Source organism: Epinephelus fuscoguttatus, linkage group LG10 (genome assembly GCF_011397635.1).
Source record: "Epinephelus fuscoguttatus linkage group LG10, E.fuscoguttatus.final_Chr_v1".
NCBI lineage: Eukaryota > Metazoa > Chordata > Actinopteri > Perciformes > Serranidae > Epinephelus > Epinephelus fuscoguttatus.
The window spans coordinates 10,583,921-10,609,231 of record NC_064761.1 but is presented as its reverse complement, the minus strand read 5'-3'; the positions used below and the strand labels follow the sequence as shown (position 1 = coordinate 10,609,231).

General features: G+C 40.4%; 1 protein-coding gene across 1 annotated transcript in view; it reads left to right on the top strand.

Annotated features, from left to right (window-relative positions):
• Positions 1–20,803, top strand: part of LOC125895519 (BMP/retinoic acid-inducible neural-specific protein 3-like) — a 67,656-nt gene extending 46,853 nt beyond the window's left edge. Inside the window, exons 5-9 of the mRNA XM_049587423.1 lie at positions 4,178–4,283; positions 5,537–5,773; positions 11,020–11,242; positions 17,454–17,796; positions 19,553–20,803. Coding sequence (XP_049443380.1) covers positions 4,178–4,283; positions 5,537–5,773; positions 11,020–11,242; positions 17,454–17,796; positions 19,553–20,323 — 1,680 coding nt within the window. The 3' untranslated portion in view covers positions 20,324–20,803. The remainder of the gene's footprint in view (positions 1–4,177; positions 4,284–5,536; positions 5,774–11,019; positions 11,243–17,453; positions 17,797–19,552) is intronic.
• Positions 20,804–25,311: the final 4,508 nt, after the last annotated feature.

Here is a 25,311-nt window from a genome sequence, read left to right as displayed (position 1 = left end):
CCTCAACAATCATGTCTCTTTCCAGAAACCATCACCCGTTTACTCAAGATAATCCACAGACCGTGTAGCGAGCAGTATTATGTAGGAACTACTTTCTACCGAACTGCACTCACCAACTGTATCACTGCATAGAAGGAAATGTGCAATCAAACACCCATTTCCACCAAAGCAGCTCTCATGAACACATTATTTGCCATCTGACCAGCACCAAAGAGCAGAAATTCAGAGTTTGTGGTTAGCTGGCAAGCAAAGGTTAAGATCTAAAGGAAAACAGTTTATTCAGGAGCTGGTAGAGACCAAACCAGAGCTTAAAGGAGAGGATAATATTGGACTTACTCCGACCTAGCAGCAGAATGCAGAGAGGGAGACTGGGCTGCAACCATCCACCCCATAGCAGTCGGATGCAGGGGCTTTCTGGGGAAGTCACCAATCCAGCTTCTCCGAAGTGCCGGAATGTCTGGGACAGGCCTGAAGAAGGCGATCAAGGAGCTGGCAGAGGAGGCGGAGAAGGCGAGTTATTGGTTGTGGTTACGGAGGAAGGATGGGAGTTGGGGCGCAACACCCCAATGAGGGCAGCTGCAGGGGATGGCGGGGAGACGTCCCCATCAAGCCACTGCCCCCCCACCGGGAGACGTACTGGCTAGGGGGCGAAACGTCTATGAACGGTGGTACCAGCTGACGACCCTGCAGCTGCCTCAAAGTGTGCTGGAGGAGGTGCGGCAGGCAGAGATGCCCAGCAGGAAAACCATAACCTGTACACTACAATGACTTATAGTCATCAGGTGGAGTGAACTAGGCTAATGCTAATGTTACATAGACAGTTACATTTACATCCTGAATTTTCTTAAGATAGAAATATGGGAGTCTCCCAGATAATATAATAGGATGAATCAGAGCTGTAGTTACTGTGAATCTTTTGTTGTTGAAATCAAAACATCACATCGTTGTTGCCAAATTCATTGAAGACTGCAACAGAATCTGAAAGAAAGTGTATTGAGGCTGCAGATTATTAGTTGTGGTCCACATAAGTAATTTAAGATCTGTGAGTTTTTCTCATCAATGAGCTTTGTGAAACTTGGTTAACTTCTACAGTATATTTTTATGTATGTATACAAGCTAGTGCCATTGTTGATTATATAACAGAAAATATATTTTCAGAAGTAGTTCTTTAAGTTGTGTGTATTTCAATTCAATTGAGACCTTGATGCCCACTCAGTTGTTGAAGTGCTTCCAGTATCAGTAACCTAACATTGTAAATGTGGTAAATAACTACAAGCACTACCCAAAAATAAATCCACCTGCTCTGCATATTTGTTTTGCTAATGTGTTATCTGTAATCATAGACTGTACAAAAATAATGGACACTGCTGCAGTGACATCACCTTGTAACAATTCCCCTTGTAAAAAATTAACCAAAGGAAAAGTTACAACGTTAATCTAAAGGTTATGGGTGGATCAGGTGCGAGGTGTTTGAGATACGAAAAAAGAGATCAATTAATTTTGCTTTATCACCCAAAACAAACTCAAATTCTCACCCTTGCGGTGTTAAAATATTCAGAATAAACGAAGATTAACGAATGAGTCACAATAGGTTGAGTCAATAATCAAACTTTAGTGAAAGAAAATAAATCATGTCCGCGTCCGGACGGAGATAACACTTAAACAAGAAACGGCGTGGGCGCCGGTTCACCAAACAATTCACAGATAATCAAACACTTTTTCCACATTATCAAAAAACACCCCCTTCACAAAATAACCCGAATTACCACCCCCCCAGCAGTCAATCAAAGTCCCAAAAGCCGGCAAAAAAAGAAAACATGTATGTTAAAGGGGAGTCTGTTGGAGCGTAATGAAGTGCCGCAGTTCACAAAAACAAACAAAGAACCACGCAACCTCACCACTCGTCCCGCTTGGCAGCAAAGTTGTGTCTTGAGGTAATCCACAAGGAACAAAAACAATCCGCTGTATTTGGTTTGATCCTTTAGAGACGGGAAACTCCTCGCACACCTCCAAACGCCGACTGCTCCGTCCTCCCGTAATGCATCACTTCCCCCTTATATCAAGTTTTGGCATCAACATAATAACAATATTTCAGTCCATACCATACCCGTGTACATATAAATGGCATCTGATAAATTCACCATACAGCATTAATAAATGTGACAGCGGAACATGAAAAATTATAAATTTTTTCCGTCACTAAATGCCTTGTGTAAGGTAGAACTAGCCGACCTTTACAACCTCTTGGTTTGTGAAGTCATGTTTTGAAGCCTTGAATTCAGCATTTTGGCTGTGACCATCTTGGAGTTTTGAAGCCAGAAGTGACCATATGTGGAAAAGAGGGTGCCGCTGTAGAGGAGTTGAGGTTGATCTGACTCATAGACTTTGGTGAGCACGCAGCCTGTCACTCAAAGCAGTCGCATCCTTAGATATACGTAACTTTAAGCCTTGACAAAGTGTAAATGGATGAGTTATATAAAAATTAACCTCTTGTACAGTTGTCATGAATGTGAAAATTAGCTATAGAGACCAAAACCGTCTCAGTTTTGGAGCCAACCTCAAGTGGCCATTTGAGGAACTGCAGTTTTTGGTGTTTCTGCATTGGCTTAATTTTTCAGCCCTGGAGGTTATTGCTGCACTACACCACTTATATAAAATGACAGTTTGTCTGCTAGTGTGTCTACTGTCCTCTAGTGGCACGAAATAATTTAATGTGATTCATAAAGTTGGAGTACATCTCAACCTCTCTGGCAGGCTATCTCAAGAACCAGGATCATAAATAGTAAAAATGTATTTTCCAGTATGAGCTAACAGTATAGAATAAAGAATAAAACAGAATTACTCATCCACTGCATGCGGCAATGATCAAAACTTTCTTCTTCCTGTGCTTCTCTTGCTCCCACTGTGCAGTTTGAGTGAGTCAGTGAAATACTTTTAGCACTGGAGCACCTAAACTTGGAGATCACATCATGAAATAAAAATGAAAATATACCAAAGAAAAGCAAAAGTCTTCCACATAACTCCAGCCTTTGCTTCATTCCCTCAAACAACCATGTGCCAAGATACAGGTGGCCAATAATGTCCTATTAAGTATTTTTTAATATAGCAGAATGTATCTACAGTGAATAGCAGATGCTATGCAAAGCGGAAATTGAATGCTCTGCACATCAGTCAATGTTTGCCATATGGCATATCATATGGCATATCAAATAATTCCTTATAAGGATTCAATATGCATGTGGTCTGAAACCCAGGGTTGTATCTCATTTCCTCACATTGATATCAGCATTAAAATCCCTCATGAGGGAAACAAGGGATTTATAATGTGATATGAATATTATTGTCGAAGAATTGCACTCAAATTATCTTCATTTTTCTTTTCTCATTTACAGAGGATATTTATTCTTCCTCTCACAAACCCCTTTCTTCTGGATTAGGCTTTTGATTAAAGAGCCCCATACTGAGTTTTCACTTCCCTGCAGCACTGGCCTCATATAAGTTCCCAAGCCCTTCAGCCCTCTATGATTGTGTTACTGATCGACTGACCCTCATTGTCTTGCCTCATCCATCTGTCACTTTACACCAACTGTCCTCTGACAAGCCTGACCAGGACAAATCGCTGAACAAAATATGGTGTCCCAGAACCACAAAGAGAGAAAAATGAGAATCAGTTAGATGCTCTGCACCGTGTCACAGCAAGAAAAAGGAGAGCGCTGAAATAAGATCTCTTCTTGCAAATGAAGTGAAAAAGGATGCTTTGCTGGAGCTGCTTTGTGGCAAAGGTCAATCGAAAATGTCTTCAATCAGTGACTAGACAAAAAAAGAAGCGTGTAGCATTCTTGCAGATAAATGAGTGCAGCACTCTTACAGCAATTTAGAGGAATCTAAATGAGCTTACCCCAGTTTTCCGTTTCTTTCACATTCACAATTGATTATGTAGAAAGTGCTTTATTTAAACAGAAGAGAGAAAGCCACTTATATTACACAAAGCACATTTTCTGTGGGTCCCGTCACACTAATTTTGTATCTGACATTCAGAAGTACTCTTAAATATATGTATATATATATATATATATATATATATATATATATAAAGTAAAAATATATAACTTAACCATGTTCTAAAATGGATGCTGCCGAACATTTATAAATGAGCTGTTTATTTGTTGTTGCCCAGGTGACAGAGACCCGCACAGGTCCTCTCGGATGCAGTAACTATGACAACCTCGACTCTGTTAGCTCTGTGCTGGTTCAGAGCCCTGAAAATAAAGTCCAGCTGCAAGGTTTGTTTGATTTTTACTACTTTTATTGAGCTTGTCATGATAGGTTTTTACAAATTATTTTGAAAATTATAAGCACAAGGGAAAATAAACATCAGTACAGTTCAGACTTGTAGATGTTATTAAAGGGGCCCTATTATGCCTTTCCTTATATTCTGTCATGTACAGTATATGATGTCACAGTGTTGAATGCTCACATGAAATGTGGCCTAAGTTAAAATATTTAAGTAAATGTATGTAAAAGTAAAACATGTAAGCAGAAACCTCAGCCTTCAGACCCTTCTGAATACCCTGTTTTCAACATTGTTTTCTATTTTCCAGACAAGCTGACATCAGCTGTTTATAGATGCTTTATATGTCAGCAGGCATGCTACTGCAAGTGTTTATGTTACCTAACCTGCACTGCTACATCTAGCAGTACGTTGCAATGTGAGGAAAACATGCTATCTTGCTATCTATTCCTGTTGGAGCATGTCCGGTTGTGAAGGTTTTGGTTTAGAAGCTTTTCTTGGTGATTTTTCATTTTAGAAAGATCATCTATAGTCAGGTACAGTCATACACGAGGCTGCAAGTACACTGCTTCATGTAGCTACATGCTGATGTCAGGGAATCGTGTAAACTTGGTCGCCAGTGTTTTTAGTTTCTCCCCAATTTCAGATCAGGTTCCTGCTGGAACATGTCAGGCTGTGAAGACTTGAGTTTAGAAGCTTTTATTGGTGACTTTGAAGGGTAGAAAGTGCTGCCACAGTCAGTTACAGTCATTTTCTAGCTGTAAGTTCAAGGCTACTTGTGGCTACATGTTAACATAAGGGAATCATGTAATCTGGGTTGCTGATGTTGTTAATTTCTCCCTTCATTCAGATCAGATTCCTGCTTGAACGTGTCTGGCTGTGAAGATTTTGGTTCAGAAACATTTAGTAGTTATTCCTCAAATTAGAAAGTGCTTCTAATTTTTTGCGTTACAGTTATTACTCCTGAGATAGCTTGCGGAGGAGGTCTTAAAGAGACAGGCACTAAAATGGAGAGTTTCAGGCAGAGGATGAATACAGGTGCTCTACCACAGGCAGTGTTTTTTGAACATTTAAACATGTAATTTTTTTCAGTAAAAACCCAAAATAAAATTATGAACCTGAAAATGAGCATATTAGGTCCCCTTTTAGTTATAAGCTCAGCCAGCACTATATTGCCACTGCACTGTCACTCCCCTGTCAAGTTCACAGTTCGATAAAGGCAATAAATCTGGCTTGGTTTTACAGGCTTACAGGTGATCCTTCCAGACTACTTGAGAGAAAGTTTTGTGCAGGCTGCTCTCAGCTACATAGCCTGTAATGGAGAGGGTGAATTTGTCTGCAAGGACAATGACTGCTGGTGCCATTGTGACCCCAAGTTCCCAGAGTGCAACTGTCCCTATATGGACATCCAAGCCATGGAGGAGAGCCTGGAGAGGATCACAGAGACATGGGAGATGCTCTATAAGGAGTTTGAAGAATCTGGTAAGAACGCCCTCTGGATAATGATGGATTTTTACTCCGTTTCATGTTGCATGCCTCATCCTAAATGCAGGAAAATCAACTTTTAGAGTATAAATCATTCATATGAGAGGGAGTGAGGATGAATTCAAGTGTTTTATCTGCACCGTTAAATCAGAGTGAAGTTCCTATATGTATGTTCCTCCCTATTCTGTGATTTATAGGTGAACTATAATAACTGGTTGTGAATCCTGGGTCCTGGAACACTATCTGCATAAAGGAAATTAACAATGCGACAGGACCGGATTAAAAAAAAAAAAATCAACAGCTTTCGGCTCAGGTAGTTTACAATATGTCTAGAGCACATTAATCAGCTATAAAACCCATTTATTGCCAGTCCAGCTTTTCATTTCACCGGGGAAACAGAGTTTAAACGGAAGCTCTTAGCATAATGTTTGGTTATTATTGCTGTGCTCGGTCACCCTGCCTTGGTGATTATTACTCAGGTGAAATCAAAATGGCTGTCTTTTTTCCACTCCTTAGATTTGGCTGAAATATCCCTAAGTGCAATTACTTTCAAAGTTTATGTTTTAATAGCTGGGTGTGAAGTGAGGGCAGGAGCGTGCCCAGAATGCAGACACTCGCAAGAGTCATAAATGTGTCCTTCAGCAAGGGATATCACAGATTTCTAGCTCGCTGCTTTATCAGCAAAGGAAGATGCCAGGAAGAGGTCTAGCCCTTGAAAATCAAAGAGTGATGCCTTCCTACTCCCAGTGCTATTGTTAACCTTGAAGCAAATGGTGACTTAGGGGATAGTGCACCCAAAAATGAAAATTCACCCATTATCTACCCACCCATATGCTGATGGAGCCTCAGGTGAAGTTTTAGAGTCCTCACAACACTGCAGCTCTAACTGCCTCTCTGTGCACCATGTTCATGTGTGCACGCTTGTGCGCGAGACCAGCGAAAGCACGTGAACACACGTGAACGTGGTGCCCATGTCTCACGGTCTCGCGCAAGCGCGCACACGTGAGCTCAGTGTACAGAGAGGCAGTTAGGGCTACAGGCTACAATGAGGCTAAAAACAGAGTTCAAATGACGTTTTTCCAAACAACTTTTTATGTCGGGGCTTCAGGACACTTGGATCAATACGGACGAGCAGTATGGAGATATGTTGTGGATTCAATTATGTGTTTTTGGACGTTTGAATCTTGGGCACCATAAGCCTCCATTAGGTGGAGTTGTGTTGCTAACTCCTCTCCCCTTGGATCTCCGCAAGTGTTGTGAGGACTCTAAAACTTCACCTGAGCCTCCCTCATATGGGTGAGTAGATAATGGCTGAATTTTCATTTTTGGGTGCACTATCCCTTTAACAGGACATAACAGAATCAGAAATCCAAACAGTTACCTTTTGTTTTATTCATTTATTTAGGACTATCTGTAGCTTATTATTACAATACGTGACTGTTGAATTCACACTAAATATAATTCAGTTATGTCATCATATCATATTATCAAAAGTCATCATATTTTTCAAATCAAACATTTTAAACTCAAATAAAATGATCTTATATGTTATCTTAAGTACAGTGTTGCAATGTTATAGGAGAAGAGTGTGTGAAGAAGATTCACCTTTGAAGCTGCAGTGTGTAACTTAAAAATTAACTTTGTGTCATATTTACGGAAACTGTCAGTTTATCCATCTGATTCTTATTCCTAAGTCATCAAATACCTCCCCTTTGTCAGAGATTTTGGTGTCAGACACTGATGCCTAAAGGCACCTTTCCCTGTGGTACGATACGCCGCCAGGTGGCATCAGTCTGCAACACTGTAATATAAGGAGCTGGAAAATTCCTATAGGGAAGGCGGGAGGGAAGATGGATGGGTCCAAAAAACCCAGGACTTGTACCCGGGAGGCTGCTGTTCATTTGCTATGTGAGTGTTGAGCCAAACCGTAATGTTTTTTTTTTTTCGAAACCTAGCCACATGCTTTTGTTGTACAAGGAAATAAAATATAAATATGAGGTTTTTATCTCGGTTTTAAATATTGTGAAAAGACACAATCCATGAAACAAGTGTAAATTGACACAGCTTCCAGAACATCAGCAACAGAAGAACCAGAAGATACCATGCATGTCACAGTCGTCATAGATGTCAAAGTCCACTGACAGAATGGTGATATCTGACGTGTTGGGCCTTAGAACGTGTTGCTATATCCTGAAAGTAGTTTGTAAAAACAAACAAAACGAACATTGTAGTGCACTTAATGACATCTGCCGGAACTCACCATGGCTTAACGAAAGCAACCAGTTAGAGCCAAGAAGTTTCTAATGCAGCTGTCAATCATGTCAATCACTGCTCATGAGTATAAGTCATTCTCTCAAACTAGGCAGCGATGATCAAATATGAATCAAGATTCTGTTACTGTATTGCATACTTCTCAGCTCAAATGTTTTCACAATTTTTTTTAGTGTACTGTTTAGCTGTAAAATGAGAAAGTTCGTGACCTGGCTGCCACATTGAAAACAGTTGAGCCAAAACCAAGCAACGGCCACTGGCCACAGTTGCTCCAGCCAGGGAAATATTATCTAAAATAACTCAAAGTAACTTACTTAGAATAAGCAAAACTATCTGCCAATGGAACAGGAACATTTTACTTGCCAAGATTTTATTTTAAAACAAGTAAAAATATCTAATCTCAAAGAACCAACAGATATCTTTAAACTAGTGCAGCCCTGGAGGGACTAGGAGGAAGAGATGGTGGGTCACAGTTGCAATCGGTCAAGGTAACGTATGATGTAAGACCTGTACAACAGTTCACATGACTCATAGTGTGTTCCCCAGATATGAAAAGCCCACTATCTTTGTTCTGTATTGTTTTTTGTTTGTAAGAATACATGATTGCTGAGCTGTGAGATTAACAATGAAACAGTGGATTCCATTATGTCATTATCTGCTCTTCATTTGTGAAGAGATGAAAAGGATAAGATGCTTAAAATAAGGATATCTGACTGACAACAAAGCGGTTTTGTACTTGTCAGTGCTGATCAAGCAGCTTAATAATTCTGGTAATTTTAGTTTCAAGCTTCAAATTACTCAGACCCAGTGATGAAGACTCAGTAACTAATTAAGGACAAGTGAAATGCTCAAACATGAAAACTGCTCCATATCTTGTCAGATTAAAAAAAGAATATTGACTTGATTTAACATATTTCATCTGCCTTTGATTTCATTTTTTTCAGTGGTAGTACAGATTGTTGCAGTAGTAAGGCTGTATCAGTCGTTCTGAAACAATAATATATCATGGTTGGTTGGTGTTATGACACAGAGTAGACTCTGCCAACATATCATTAATGTTTCAAAGTCCCCATTAAACATTTTGCTATCTGCTTCAAAGTGGACCCTCTCATGACTTTGATCGTCTTTAGTGTCATTTTGGATGCTATTGGTTTCCTTTTTACTGAAAAAGATAAAAATGTTTGAGTTGGTTTTTCAAAGCAACAGCTGCCAGATGCTGGGTCCCAATTCAAGGTACTCCAAAAATCCACATTTCAAGCCCAAATACAACAGGCTGCCAAGGTCTGTCCAATTTCAAAGGCTCCTTGAAATGCATCTGAGAAATACACCATCTTTTGCCTCAAACTGAAGGACACAACTGGTGAATCCTCTGTGGTTTATAGCATCCCACGATGCTCAGTGTGTGCTGGTCAATTATTTTTAATGGGCGCTGAGGGGATCCTTGTCAAGGCAAAAAGTCTGAAAATATCATGTGACCCAGATCGTTCGAAGTCTCAACTCATTAAATACCAGAGCTTGGTCAGTGGCCTGCTGCTACACCCTTTAGTATATGTCATTATTGGATGTTCTGACTGAGCAACTGATGTAGTATAAAGAGGGAGAAAGTCCATGTTGGGTGGGAAGGTCAAACAAACACAGCACTTTCACCTAGGAGACCGCTGTTCGTGTCCTGTGTGAAACCAAATCAACGTTGAGCTATTTTAACGATTTTAATCTAGTATGTCACATGTTATGTAATGTTAGGTAAGTAACAAACATATTGATTTTAACCCAAACCATGATCTTTTCTTTTTTTTAATCCAACCAAATACTTGTGTTCCCTACAATGTAAGCCTACCTTAGAGATATTTGAAAAGAGACTGCATACATGTAATAAGCTGACACCGTACATTTCCTGTAAATACCAAAGTTTATTTTGAAACGAAACTTTGCATATAACAAGCAGAAACTGACAGGCCATCCCTTACAACTCAGTCTTACTCTGAAGTCATCAAAATCTGGTGCTTGGTCAGTGACTTCTGGTGTCAGACAGCGATGAAAAAAGCCTTCCACTCATGTCAGCGTGATACGCAGCCAGTCAGTGCCCGGCAGCATCAGGGGGGTGTCCTGCGAAAGTTAAGACTGTGGCAGTCTTAGTAGGATGGATGAGAGGGGTGGCGGATGGGTCCAACAACCACCGGCTTTCACCCGTGAGGCTGGTGTTCGCTACCCGTGAGATTGTAAAGCCAAACCCTGACTGTTTTTCCTAAACCAAAACCATGTGCATGTGTTTGCAAAACATAATCATGTGTTTGTTGTTGAAGGAAAAAATGATATATATATATATATATATATATATATATATATATATATAGTATCCAAGAACATCTATAAACATACCGTACCTTGCACATTGTATCTCGATGTTCAATGTCCATGGCCAAACGTCAATATGTGACGAAGTCGAAGTGAGAATGTGTTGTCATTGAGCACCCAAATCTAACACTAGAGGCATGCCTTGACAATAAGAGTTTGAACCCGTAGGCCCACTGACCAATAGTGGTTACTTGACATGTTGGGAGTGTGGGTGTTCCTTGACCACACTGTATTTACAAGATATTTCAGGTGGTCATCATTGATTGGTTAATGTATTATATGAAAGCAGGCAGTTGATAAAGGAAGCCAAGCATGACCTTAACATGTATTGTTAGCAGCTGAGAAAATCTGTAATCACAGGAACGAAAAATCTAAGAAAGGGCACATAGATGTGTTACTGTTAGCATGCTACACTTTTGCCAGTTGCTCATCATATATTGCAGTATTATTCTATATAATTTGGTATCATCAATAGAGCAATATTTGTCATGGTATTGCTGTATGCAGTATAGGGGATAAGGGATGCTAACAATCTTCTTGGAAATAATAATGGCAATGCGGTATTGATGACAAAATGATAAGATACCCCCTGTTACATCTCTTATCTGTCGCTGCAGATGAATTCAAGGCATTCTATGCGAGGCTGCCCCAGAGCTACTTCCTGAATGTGTCAAGCATCCAACACTTGTGGTCAATGGACAACTTGTTTCAGTGGCGATATGAGCAGCTGGAGAACAGCATGCGGGTCCTCTCCAGACGAGCCCAGAGAGTAATCTTCAAGCTCTTCAGTCTCAGTAAAAGATGTCACCGACAGCCCCAAGTCCGCCTACCAAGAGAACGGTGAGCACAATTGCTGAAACACACATGTATGCTAACTGTGTATGTCTTATTTGACAAAGCTGCATTATATTTTAGCCAAGGGTACCTTTGATCCTGCTGCAGCCAACATTTTTACAAGGCGATGTCTCTTTGTAATGTCTTTCTCTCTTTGTACATTCTTCCCGTTCTGTTTGATGTATACCTCATGAGGTGCTCGCATTTTTTTTGCCCAAAGCTACTGTACATCGAGTCACAGCCTGCAGTTCACTCTATAGACTAATCCAGGGATGTAGGTGGAAGTAAACAAGCTGCCATTGCTGTGGCGGCACTGCACTTGCAATACCCCTTTTAATATATGTAGAGGATTTCATTTTTATCTCTTTTGTACAGCTTTCACCAAGAAATATGTGCATCCTGCTACATGTTGAAATGCAGTGAAATACCATTAAGATGTGCCAGACATCTACTGTAAATGAGCTTTACCTCTTCAACCACATGTAGGCCAGTTTATATTGATGAAGATATGTCAGCCTACCTGGCTTATTTTGCTTTTATCAGCTGCTCCAACAGTAAAGTTTAACATCAGAGATCCACAAGTCTCCGCTCCATTAAATCTTTATCAGGGTTCATGAAATCTTCATGAAATCATGAAATCTTCATTTCATTTCATTGGACTTCATCTCCATGAAATCCCTCTGAAACCAAATCCTCTGCATTGGCTTCTAGGCCATGAAGCTCACAGTTCCACTTTTACAATTTTGTAACTTTCTTAACTTCAGAGGGTTATCAAAGTCTCTATGGTCAAGGTTAAGTTAAGGGAACTAAAACTTTCAAGTGTAGGAGGTAAATATTGCCCCCAAGGATTAGTGAAATCAGTGTTGGCTGTTGTTAGGAAAATCTGTCTCTTGTGTCAAAGTTTGATATTTATATATATTTTTTTTTTCACTTTGCTCTCCTCTGTGACTTTTGGTGGTGTTAAAAAAAACTTCACACGCCTTCAGCCTTTGCTGCTGAGAGAGGACAGTCATTTTACACATGCCAGCAAGAGGTCACTTGTCAGTAAAAACAAATAGGTTACTTTAAGTGTTTGACCAATGCTGGTGAGGACAGTTTCCAAATTTCAGCTTAGTGTTTTAAGACTGAATAAAATTCACATTTACTCAGGCTACCATTCTCCTTCAGAGGGGCTGATTGCCGTAGGTGATGAATCCAACCATTACTGTCAGTCAGAGAGCGCTCAGATCGACTGAGCTTCCAAAGTAATGCTGGCGATGCTAGAGAGCACAACACATAAATCAACCGGCAGATTAATCTATACAGTGCAATCTGTTCAATGTCCAGTCTTTCCCTTGGTTTCTTTGCCTCTTCTTTCTGTTCTCTGTCTCAGCCCTAATCTGTGTCGTCCTCTCCAGCACATTGCCAAAACACACATTAATCACTGATCTATGCAGCTGATATTCCCACCCACTTGCGAGGAAAAGGAGTGGGAGCGTCATCACCCTCATCCAGGCAGTGTTTATCTATGTTATTACCAGCGCGTCAACTATGAAGCTCTCCGTTTCTCTTCTCTCTTCACAGAAGTCTTCGTACTCAGTGGAAAGAGATTGAGAATGGGATGTTTGTCAGTTTTGCTTGGCAGAGAAACGGAAGCTCTCCAAAAACCCCTCACTCTCCCTTTAACATCCTGTTTGAGGCACTTGAGATAGATGAGAGATATGTGATTGATTTTGCCTCCTGAGGGCTACTTTTTCCTCCGCGCTGACAATTATGAGCGAACGAGTCAGTTGAAGCAGCAGTCAGCTTGGCTTTTATTAGGCGGGTAATGATAAGACTGAACAGCACACTTTGTGCTCAAAACTTTTGCCATTAGGCATAATGATACACATTGTCATTCAAGTGATGTTTTCAGTACTCCGAAAATTCTTGTGCGTAGGTTTCCCAACCAAAAAAAAGGTGGCAGCTTTTTTTCGTGTACGCCAAGTTCTTAAATGCTGCACTGGAGGAGTCCTCTCATCTTTGTTTGACTACGAAGAGTGCAATTAAGATTTGACTCCAAAAATGTTGAATAGCTTTTTAATTAACTTGTCAAGGGATTCAGTAGATCAGACCAATTTCATCTTTGCAGCCTCATGCTGTTCCAATTACATGATTTTGTACAGAGGAAAAATGTCCACAAGGCGTGATTATTGCATATCATGACACTGGTCTTTTCTTCCTCTTCATCATCCATAATTATGACTTTTTCTATTTTTTTGCTTTTGTTTTGGTTGACTAATTGACTGCTTTGCAAATTTCTGTTGGTATACATACAGTATATCTGATAGAAAGTAATTATGAGATAATCGGAAAGGTTCTGGAAAGAGGCACAACTATGGAAAATGACAATTCTAATTATAAATTCAATATTACAATATGATATTAATAATGTAAGCATCTTATTGTGAAACACAGTTTGTGCATACTCTAAATTATGGAAACCCCTGTCTGAATACTGCATAGCCCCTTTAACACATTTGCAGCAAACCTGATATTATCTAGACCCAGAGGAGCTGTCTGTGAGAGCTGTCTTTACCCTGCCAACTCCAGTAAGTCCATGTAATTTCCAATTAAACCCATGTGTGAATAGAGCAGGTAATTGTCCAAAGAATTCTCAGCGAGGGAGTGGACATGTTGATGAGGTTTATATAATGCAACTTGCCCAAAACTGAAAGAAAACAAACATCTGAGGGTGAAGAAGGGTAATTTACATAAAGAAGGTGATGAAAACGTCCAGCTGGAGAGATGAAGGGATTTGATGAAATCGTCAGAACGGCAAGACACTCTGTTCACGACCAAATTACGAACCGGCTACGTGACCACAGTGTAATCCGCGTTACGTCCAGCATCCTGCACACTTTACCCAGGTGCCACCCTTGGCCTAAGCCAAATGGAGTATTTCCAGGAGGTGACAACACTTCAGACATAGGCATCTCCTGTTGTCTGCTGCTGAAAGGGAATCTCTGGACAATGTCTGGACCCGATTCTTCAAACATTGCCTGGAGTTCTTGTGAGAAAACAGCGTATGTGTACTTTTAATCTGTGGCCAGTTGTGGTGATATTTGAGACAATATTGTGTTTCCAACTTTGAGTAGTTTGGGCAACAGACTTTTCCTGTTTCAATATAACAATGCACAGAGCCTGGTCCATAAAGAATGGTTTTCTCAGTCTGAAGTTGAAGAACTTCACTGGCCTATACAGAGCCCTGACCTCAACCCCATCCAACACATTTGGGATGAACAGAAATGTAGACTGTGAGTCAGACCTTATCACACTACTTATCATATCCTATCCCCTTACTAATGCTCTTAGCAAATCCCTGTAGCTAGGTTCCATGCCTGACACCAGAAGAGTACAGACTGTTATAGCAGTAGATTAATGACAGCAGATTGAGAATTACATCTTCGGTTATCACATTTGAGTGCAAAGGTTTTTAGTTGTTGTGTTTTTTGGGTGGAATGTTTTTTGATTTTTGTGTGCGTCCACATACTTTTGGCCAAATGTTGCACTGTTATATTACATCAATCAAACCTTGCATATATATATATATATATATATATATATATATATATATATACAGTACAGGCCAAAAGTTTGGACACACCTTCTCATTCAATGCGTTTTCTTTATTTTCATGACTATTTACATTGTAGATTCTCACTGAAGGCATCAAAACTATGAATGAACACATGTGGAGTTATGTACTTAAAAAAAGGTGAAATAACTGAAAACATGTTTTATATTCTAGTTTCTTCAAAATAGCCACCCTTTGCTCTGATTACTGCTTTGCACACTCTTGGCATTCTCTCCATGAGCTTCAAGAGGTAGTCACCTGAAATGGTTTTCCAACAGTCTTGAAGGAGTTCCCAGAGGTGTTTAGCACTTGTTGGCCCCTTTGCCTTCACTCTGCGGTCCAGCTCACCCCAAACCATCTCAATTGGGTTCAGGTCCGGTGACTGTGGAGGCCAGGTCATCTGCCGCAGCACTCCATCACTCTCCTTCTTGGTCAAATAGCCCTTACACAGCCTGGAGGTGTGTTTGGGGTCATTGTCCTGTTGAAAAATAAATGATCGTCCAACTAAACGCAAACGCAAACGCGGTCCTCATGTGTGCCAGTTTCGTTGTAGTGCTTGATGGTTTTTGCGACTCCACTTGGGGACACATTTAAAGTTTTTGCAATTTTCCGGACTGACTGACCTTCATTTCTTAAAGTAATGATGGCCACTCGTTTTTCTTTAGTTAGCTGATTGGTTCTTGCCATAAAATGAATTTTAACAGTTGTCCAATAGGGCTGTCAGCTGTGTATTAACCTGACTTCTGCACAACACAACTGATGGTCAGAACCCCATTGATAAAGCAAGAAATTCCACTAATTAACCCTGATAAGGCACACCTGTGAAGTGGAAACCATTTCAGGTGACTACCTCTTGAAGCTCATGGAGAGAATGCCAAGAGTGTGCAAAGCAGTAATCAGAGCAAAGGGTGGCTATTTTGAAGAAACTAGAATATAAAACATGTTTTCAGTTATTTCACCTTTTTTTGTTAAGTACATAACTCCACATGTGTTCATTCATAGTTTTGATGCCTTCAGTGAGAATCTACAATGTAAATAGTCATGAAAATAAAGAAAACGCATTGAATGAGAAGGTGTGTCCAAACTTTTGGCCTGTACTGTATATATATATATATATATATATATATATATATATATATATATATTTATTATTTTTTATTTTTTATTTTTTTTTTAAATTTAAAAGTCCACCAACCTCTGGAAAGTACTTTTATATTTTCTAAGTCCCTGAGTTTTCTGTTTATTACAAGAAAAAAAAAAAGAATTTAGAGCTTGACTCAATGAGTAACTCAATCAGAGCTGTTTTTATGCTATTTCCAAAAAACAGCAACTGCATATTTGGCTGATTTCATTTTCCGCTCCCTTAAAGGTAACACAGAAGTTAGTAGACACTTTGATTTACAGCAGCGGTTTGGAGGAAGAGTTGCAGGGAGCAGGAAGGCCGTACATAATCACACCAGGGAACTAACAGTACAGCCGCAGTCTTGACTCTGCGACTGCTTTGCTCTGATGAAGCTGTTGGAGGTGAAATGCCTTGCCCACAGGTAGCGTGTGATGGAAAGGAAGAGCCCTTTCGGTTCATTTCCCATGACTGCTTTTCCCATTAGGGGTTTTGATATTCAAATCAGTGATTTTCTGAACTCAGACTTGCTTCCAACTGCCAAGCACACAATAAAATTGGGATGCAGAGGAAGGATGCCCCAATTGTAATCCAGCAAACATTTTCAGATTAGCATAAAGTTTACCACAATACATCCCCATCAAAGAAAAAGGTTTTCTTTTCTTTTTTTTCTAAAAGGAAAGCCAGCGGTATGTACTGTGCATTTCTTCTCTTCAGCAAGCAAAGAGGATAAGAGGCATAAAGGGATCACAGTCAAGAAAGTGCTACAGACGGGAATCAAACTCTGGCCCACATGGGGGAATTATATGTATGTCTGAGAGTCAGTTACCCTACGGCTGCAGCACACTTCTAATATTTATGTCACAAACTGATCAAAGACAACTTTCTCTCTCTCTCTTTCTCTCTACTGTCTCTCGCTTTCGCTTCTTTTTCAAACGCCGCTGTTTGTGCTCATATTCTTTGCATGTGTATCCTACGCTCATCGGGCACTTCATGACAACAAAAAACTGGCGTACTCCGCAGGAATGTCAGGCCAGCTTGACTCAATAACATGGAGGTATTTCTGCAAACACGTCCATGCAGTTTTGAGATCATTATCCTGTTGGAAATATCCAACTAAAAAAGGTAGACTGTGGATTCACTGGGTAAGCAAGAGTTTGTAGCTGTGAAATTAGAATAAAACTCTGAACTCCAAAGTATGCGTTGAAATAAAACGATTGAAAAGCTGCTGAAATAATGGAATGCAGCTCTAAAAAGCCTCATTCACAGAGGTCTTTTAACCTCACCTAAACCACGCTTGCTTGAATCCACTCTGGCCTGTCTGCATGTCTTGCATTATGCTGATTATGCCTTCTCTTTCTTCTTTTTTTTTTTTTTTAATGAGCAAGCTGTCTGCACACCCAGACAGGTGTCCTGGACCCAATAAACCAGCTCATCTTATAAGCCCTGTTCAATAACCAATCCCTCTCTGCTCCTTCTGTTTTTCTTCCTTCTTGGTGCAGACCTCAGTCATACTGGCTGAGTCACTTGCAGTCTCTCCTGTATTGCTCAGAGAACAACCAGCTTGGTGCATTCTCTGAGGAGCTCCACAGCTGCAGCTGCCGATACGAACACAGCCCCTGTCAGCTGCCGCCGCCCTGCACTGTTGGGGAAGGCTCGGCCTGCGCAGCATGCGCACCAGACAACCACACCCGCTGTGGGAGCTGCAACCCGGGCTTTGCCCTGACGCAGGGGGCCTGCAGGTCCATGGTGGCCGACTCTACAGAGAACTACCTGGGATTTGAGACCGACCTCCAGGATTTGGAGCTGGGCTACCTACTGCAGAGAGCTGACCGCAGGCTCGAGGTATTTTTCTTTTAGCCTTTTGTTTAATCGTGTCAGCCTGACCGAGAGCTGAGCTGTCTTTCACAGTGGTATCCTGGGGAGGAAATACTCACTCATGGGAACTACTTAGCATTACAAAGTCTTGCCCTTCTGGTTACTGAGAAACTTCAGTTTCCCCATGTTTTTCCTGGTATGTGTTGAAACATGTTCTACATCTGAGGCAGCTTAATGGTTTTAAAATAGGGAAGAATATTATAGAAACCCAGTTCAGATTTTGGTAAGGATTTGATCTGTAGAAAATCATATCTGGTGAGCCCGTCATGGCCAAAAATAGATTTGCTTTGTGTTACATTATCAAACTATAGGCACTGTTTGACAAAATATGCCCAGCAGTGATGTATATTATACTGTGCCATTACACAGTTACTTTTTATAAATCAAAATAGGTGAGCTTGAAGGGTCATTTTGTCCTTGGAAACAGCAGCTTGATGTACCTTGCATCTTCATCATCTTTTTTTTTCAAATTTAACCAAGTACTTTTGTTGCCTAACCCTTAAGAAATAAACCTAAATCCTTAGCAAACCTACTTAGTTTAAGTTTCTTTTGAAAAATCACTGTGCATGCAACAAGCAGCAACTGACACATCATCCTTGACTGTCCAAAGTGGATACTAGGGGGATATGTAGAGTGTCATCATAGTTTGACACGTAGCATCACTAGCCAAACATTGAGCACGTTTACATGTGCACAATAATCAGATAACTGGGAATAATCAGGTAACGGTAATAATCCAATTTGACGCATTTACATGCACTTCAATAATCTGATAATCAGAAAAACCTGGTTTACATGATTCAGTCCTTCATTTGGATTTCTCCCCAAGTACATGACATAAAACTCAAACTTCCTGTTACAGTAGGTACTCATATCCTTGAAAAACCTCGAAAAGTATGCAAGTCATATATTTGCAGAATAAAGCACACATCATGCTGACAGCTTATATTCTTACAGTACTGTTTTTATCATTAACAAATACATGTGAGAGCATTTTATGTAAAATCTTTATCTGAAAGGAAACAAAAGCTGTCAGATTAACGTAGTGGAGTAGAAAGTACAATATTTCCCTCTAAAATGTAGTGGAGTGGGAGTATAAAATAGCAAAACCCAAAAGAAACCAGATTAAAGGGTATACATGCACCGAATAATCTGACTATTGGGGAAAAAGCTAGATGTGTTTATCTGATTTCTCATTATCAGATAATGGCTTTTATCTGATAAAGCCTATCGGATTATGTTGTTTACATGACCACTTGAATAATCAGTTAACTCTAGAAATCAGATAATGATCGGTTTATTAGTGTGCATGTAACCGTGCTCATTGGTATTTGATGAGTTGAGACAAGTGGTTCAAGGTGGGAATGCTGCGCCGAAGTTAAGATATTTATTTCAATTAAAGTTGCTCACTGGGCACCAAAACTGAGTTTGTGGTGCTCAGATATTTTTAACAGCTGCTTCTTTAGACATCTGTGGGAGAAACAATGTTTCTGTTTTGACTTGAGCGGCAAGGTACCTTTGTCGTGTGACGTCCCCTTGGCGAAAATGCCAAATTGTATACCTCACAGAATTTATGAGTATTTCACAGCAAATTCTTAAAACTCATACAATTGCAATCTTGCTCTTATGCTGATACACTTTAAATTATCCACTGCCTATTTGTACTTACTGAGTTTGTGAGTGTGGTACTTCTATACTGTTTTCCTGTCTATGTGTCTGATAGGTCCATGCGATCTTCATCAGCAATGACATGCGACTTAACAGCTGGTTTGACCCATCGTGGAGAAAGAGGATGCTGCTGACGCTGAAGAGCAACAAGTACAAGTCCAACATGGTCCATATGCTGCTGGGAGTATCCCTCCAGATCTGCCTTACAAAGAACAGCACCCTGGAGCCTGTCCTTACTCTATATATCAACCCCTTTGGAGGGAGCCACTCAGAGAGCTGGTACATCCCTGTCAATGAGAACAGTTTTCCAGACTGGCAGGCCACCAAGCTGGACCTGCCCTTTGAGTGCTACAACTGGACTCTGACACTGGGAAACAAGTGGAAGACGTTCTTTGAAACCATTCATATCTACCTTCGGAGCAGGATAAAGACTCAGGATGGAGTGAATGACAGCATATATTACGAGCCTTTAGAGATGACAGATCCTGTTCGGAACCTGGGCTACATGAAGATTAACAGCATCCAGGTGTTTGGTTACAGCATGCACTTTGACCCAGAGGCGATTCGTGACTTGATTTTGCAGCTTGACTACCCGTACACCCAAGGCTCCCAGGACACTGCCATGCTTCAACTCTTGGAAATACGAGACCGGGTGAATCGGCTGTCCCCTCCAGGTCAGCAGAGGTTGGACCTGTTTGCCTGTCTTCTGCGGCACCGCCTCAAACTGACTGCCAGCGAGGTGGTTCGCATTCACGCCTCCTTACAGGCCTTCAGCTCACGTCTGCCCAATTCGATGGATTACGAGACCACCAAGCTGTGCAGTTAACAGCTACTGGAAGGAAGATCTGGACTGCACATGGCCTCAAGGAGAACTCCTGGACATAAAAATGGTGCCCATTGTGGTGCAGATGCTTATATTTGTGCTCTGTCTCTATGGATTACCAATCTGTGTGGTAAATCAGGAGACAAACAGCTGTGGACAGCTGAAGAATGTACTCATCCGGTTCTTTTGGTTTCTGTTTTGTGGCAACTACCTTCAGTGCTATATTATAAAGAATGAGGTGGAGGAAACGCACAACAGTTTCACAAGAACAAACTGTTCAACAAAAGAATTCTACAGTAGAAATTCAAATACCGCTACATAAACGTTGAACCATCTTGTTTCAATATGACTCTGCTCATTTATACTGTAAGTACCAATGACCAAATGAATGGACATTTTATGGTAAAAATGGTACAGTCTGTTTGTTTGTAACTTTTATATGTTCCTTTGCTTCAGTGACAGTGCACTTTCATGAAGACCAGAATACAGTGGTGTCAGTAAAGATTTTGTAGATAAATTGATATTAAAACATCATGTTATAACAGAATCCAGCTGTTGGAATGTTTTTCATGGTACTCTAACTCTCTTTTTATTTTAAAATATACTCTTGACAAATTACTGTCCACACAGTCATGTTCAACTTAGTTTTTTCTGCAGTTATGTTCCGCAAAAATTTCTGCTCACTTCACTTAACAGAGTTCACTGAAGGAAATCTGTTCTTAGTCCAAACATCACAAAATGTAAGAGTTGAGGTCTGAATACTCCATTTGCACTAGCAGGTCAAACAAACAAGGTAAAAGGTGCTACATACAGTTTTTTCAGACACCAAGCATTAAACTCCCACCCATCTTGGTAGGGTTACTGTAGAAATGAGACCAAGGCAGATACAGTGAATAGCCTCCAATTTGCTGGTATTGTTTAATCTACTGAAAATTAAGACTGCATTTTCTATGGGCACCATTTGGTTCTATTGCAAGGGGGCATATTTGTTCTTAGTCTTTAAGAACAAACAGCCCTTGTTTATGTTAAACACTGTATGTAATTCAATGATGCAAACTAGTGTGAAATTGGAACTATAACGTTTGAATAGTAAAAGGAAGTTATGTATTATTCACAGTTTTACTCACTTACTTACAAATTTACTCACTAATGCTGTTAAGTCATCAAGTTCTTTCCCTGCAAAAAACTAATACAGGGGTGAACAAAACAAATTGCACAGTGGAACCGGAAACAGTGTATAGGAGCAGAGGTCTACAGTGCAGGACTTGAGTCCAGGTCCCAGAGTTTGGTGAGTGCAGGTTTTAGGCCATATTTAAACGTACAGGAGTTGTAAGTATTTGAGCAACTGTTTTGTTTTGCAAGATCTCTTTCTTTTTACTTTTCCTAGTAACATCCCTCCTACACTAAATGCATCTCAGCCATGTATTCCAGTCTTCTGTGTGATGGAACAGATACATTGCATTTTAACTGGTACATCTGACTACACCAGCTGTGTTGTGGTCCGTGCCTCGCTCACAATGCATAACTGCGACCTAGAGCCTTCTTCAAAACTTTGAACACTTTTTTTTATCAATTACACAAACAGACATGCCTGTGTATTGTGCTGTGAGGTCTGTCAAACATGTCTTGAGTGCCCAGCAGTACTGGGGCTGAACAGATTCAGACACACACGGACAGAGGACAGCAGCTGCTGCTATTGTGCTGCTGACGAGCTGCTTCTGTTGCATGGCCAGTTTAGACAAGGTGATGGGAGCAAATACCAATTAAGCTTAGGCACCACACAGCACTTTCTGTCCAACCCAAGTGCACAGCAGTTCAACAAACCATTGTTAAAGTGTGCCTGCAAGACACTTTGTGTGTGGTTGTATCAGCATGGAGGCACTCTGTGAAGAAGAGGAAGCAAACAAGAGCTTTACTTTGAACATCAGAGGCCTTTTTGTGCCAACAGTGTAGGGTTTTTGTCCTAATATTTGAGCACGACCACATTCTTTTCCTAACCCATAGCCGATTGTTTTAGTTTCCTGACCTCAATGACACACTGACTATATCGATTACTATTACAGTACTACCAAATCTACCAGAATACCAGGTTATGTGCCATGTCCAAAATCTGTCAGTGACTAAGTTGAAAGTTATTCATATCTTGACCACATTGTAGTTGTCATTCACTGATATTTTAGGGATAGCCAATGGCAGAGGGACATTAAGACAAGCCCTTTGTAAACATATATTGCAGTACTGCCAACAACCAGTCAACACTGGCATAATGCTGCCCCAGTGTGTGATTTCCTGGAAGCAATAGAGGCTTGACATGCAACACAACAGTGTCTGTGTTAGAAAGACATCAATTCAGCTCTGTTTCTACCTTTGCTGCAGGCCTTATGGCAGAACAACAATACCCCCCATTCCGTGTTTGTACATTTTATATGGAACAGAGAAGTGAACTAAAGGCGCAACATTCCCACCTTGAACTGGTGGTGAAATATGGGCTACAGTTTGACATCATCGTTAGCTTTAAATCCCCCACCAACACATTGTCCCAACTCGTCAGATATCAATGCTTGGATGGTGGCCCCAGCTGTGAAAATATGATGTGCTAGGTACCATCTTTGTGTCAGTTTTGGACACCAGGGACGGCTTGTCAATGTACGCTAATTACATATATTGTGTCTTTTCAAAATAAATATCTGTTTTCACAAAAAATATACAGTACAGTGTCTGCTTGTTAAATGCATGCAGTCTTTTCCCAAATAAATCTACACTGTAGGTAAAATACTTCTATTTTAGGTTTCCTTCCTCAAGTTAAGACAACAAAAGTACGTGGTTAGGCTTTAAATATGTATGGTTGTAACCAACTTGCTCTTTATGCTAAGGTAGTTGCCTGTAGCATGAAAAACTGCCAACACCCAGTGCGTCTCATACTGCTGCTAAGGGTGCCTCTGTGCATCAGTGTCTGACACCAAGGGCCACTGACCTAGTGTCAGTATTTGATGAGTTGGGAATGAGACTGGGTGGCCCCAAGGCCTGGTGCACAGGTATGTCATCACCTATTCTTGTCAATTCAAAAAGAATGGTGGCATACCAGTTACAACATAGCACTACACTGGGTACACTCTGGCTATGTCATGAAAGAGGCTGGTGTGTTTCAAAGGTCACTGCAATGGTACCAAAACTTTTCAGAAGTTAAAAATGTACAAATTTGGTGGTAGGTGCCACTCTGCAGTTATACCTTCAAAACAATAGTGGGCAGTGGGTTCACTACAACTCACAGGATTCACAGACAAAGCACTTGTCTTTTGCTGGACACATTTTCCCCACAAATACAACATGCTAATGTTTTTAGCACAAGCCTATGGTATTTTACATTGTATAAATTAGCCTAGCAGTTAGCAGAGTTTTCCTGTACTCATATGAAGCCAGGGACAACAGCAACATTTAACAAAGGTAATGTTACAAAATTTGCATCCATTACAGCTCACAGGGTTCACCGACAAAACAACAGACTTATACTAAACACATTGTTAACATTTTTAGCACAAGCCTATGGCATTTTACATTGTGTAAATTAGCCTAGCGACTAGCAGAGATTTCCTCTATTCATAAGAATCAAGGATTAAATTGCTATTATGTGGAGACCTTATAGTCTTCGCAACTTATTGTTTATATGGGAAACAAAAGTGAATAAAAGTTTTATGTCCATTGAGGGAAATGGTTTTCAGCTTATGAAAATAGATAGGAGGTCTGTGTTGCTGCAACGTGTAGTTACATTTTTGGGGATGTGCACGTCAGGCTACAGGGTAGGTTACAGCAGCTATGTGACGACACAGTGGGTATGGGCCAATTCAACGCAGAAGTACAAATAACATTTAAGATATGTAGGTACTGTTTAAAAATGGGCAGCTCTGTTCTGTTTTGGCTTGTCTTCTTAACATTTATTATAGTAAGAGGCCTTGACCGGCCATTGGGAAGTTCTAAATTTTCCCCTTGTTCCATTTGTTAACATCAAATTTTTAAAATCAACATAGTCAAACCTGTATCCTTAACTTCGCCATGTCCGTCGCTAGTCCCCTCCTGCAGCTAAATTTGGGCCATTTCCTAAAGTTGTAGCGTTGACTTATTTGACCATGGAGATGCATTGGCTCTTTGCAGGCTACCAGGCACTCATGGACACCATGTTGGCTACCCTTTCTATGAGACATATAATATTTCACAGTCAGCCCAACAATGATTTCTTAGATACATACTACCCTTATATAATCAGTGTGAATATATAGTGTGAACAGTGTGAACATATTGTATGGATATGGATAGATACTGCTGGTTCTAAGTCTGTGTTTTAACCCTGTTGACAGGTTTTCAGTAATGTCAATTTATTCTAAAAACACAGGCTATTAAGTCAAATTAGGTTTCAGGTGTTCACTACATTAATTAATTTTTGAACACATGAACACGGGAGGAAAACGGATAAATAGTTTAATCATTTTACATATTAGCCTAACACAAACAATATAAATTATCAGATTGTATTTTTTTTTTAATTAATGATTCATTGATCAGCAAACATGTTGTCAGTTTGAATTTGGTGTATCAAATTTGGGCCGCTTGACAGCATATTCCCAGGCAGCTTTTTGTTGCCAGTCAACCCCTGTGTGTCCCCAGACTGATAATGATTTATTGATGTTAAAGAGATACAAGCACATGGATTTTTAGTTCAGCCACTGATCAAACACAGTTGTGTCTCTGAGGGCCAAAGATTCTCTCTGCAGTATTAATGTCAGGTTTCACCTCTAATCTGTTAACATGCAAGTGCCTTAGTGACACCGCAGACCAAAGGGAAGTCAAGCACCTGTGAAGGTTAACAGTCATCACCTCAATTTGTCTGTTCCTCCCATCAACTTGTGTCAAAAGCTACGTTGGACGAGAGCTGTACATGGATGAGTAGTGTTTGATGAGATGTGTGAGTGCTGCAATGTATTACCAAATGTCAGCAC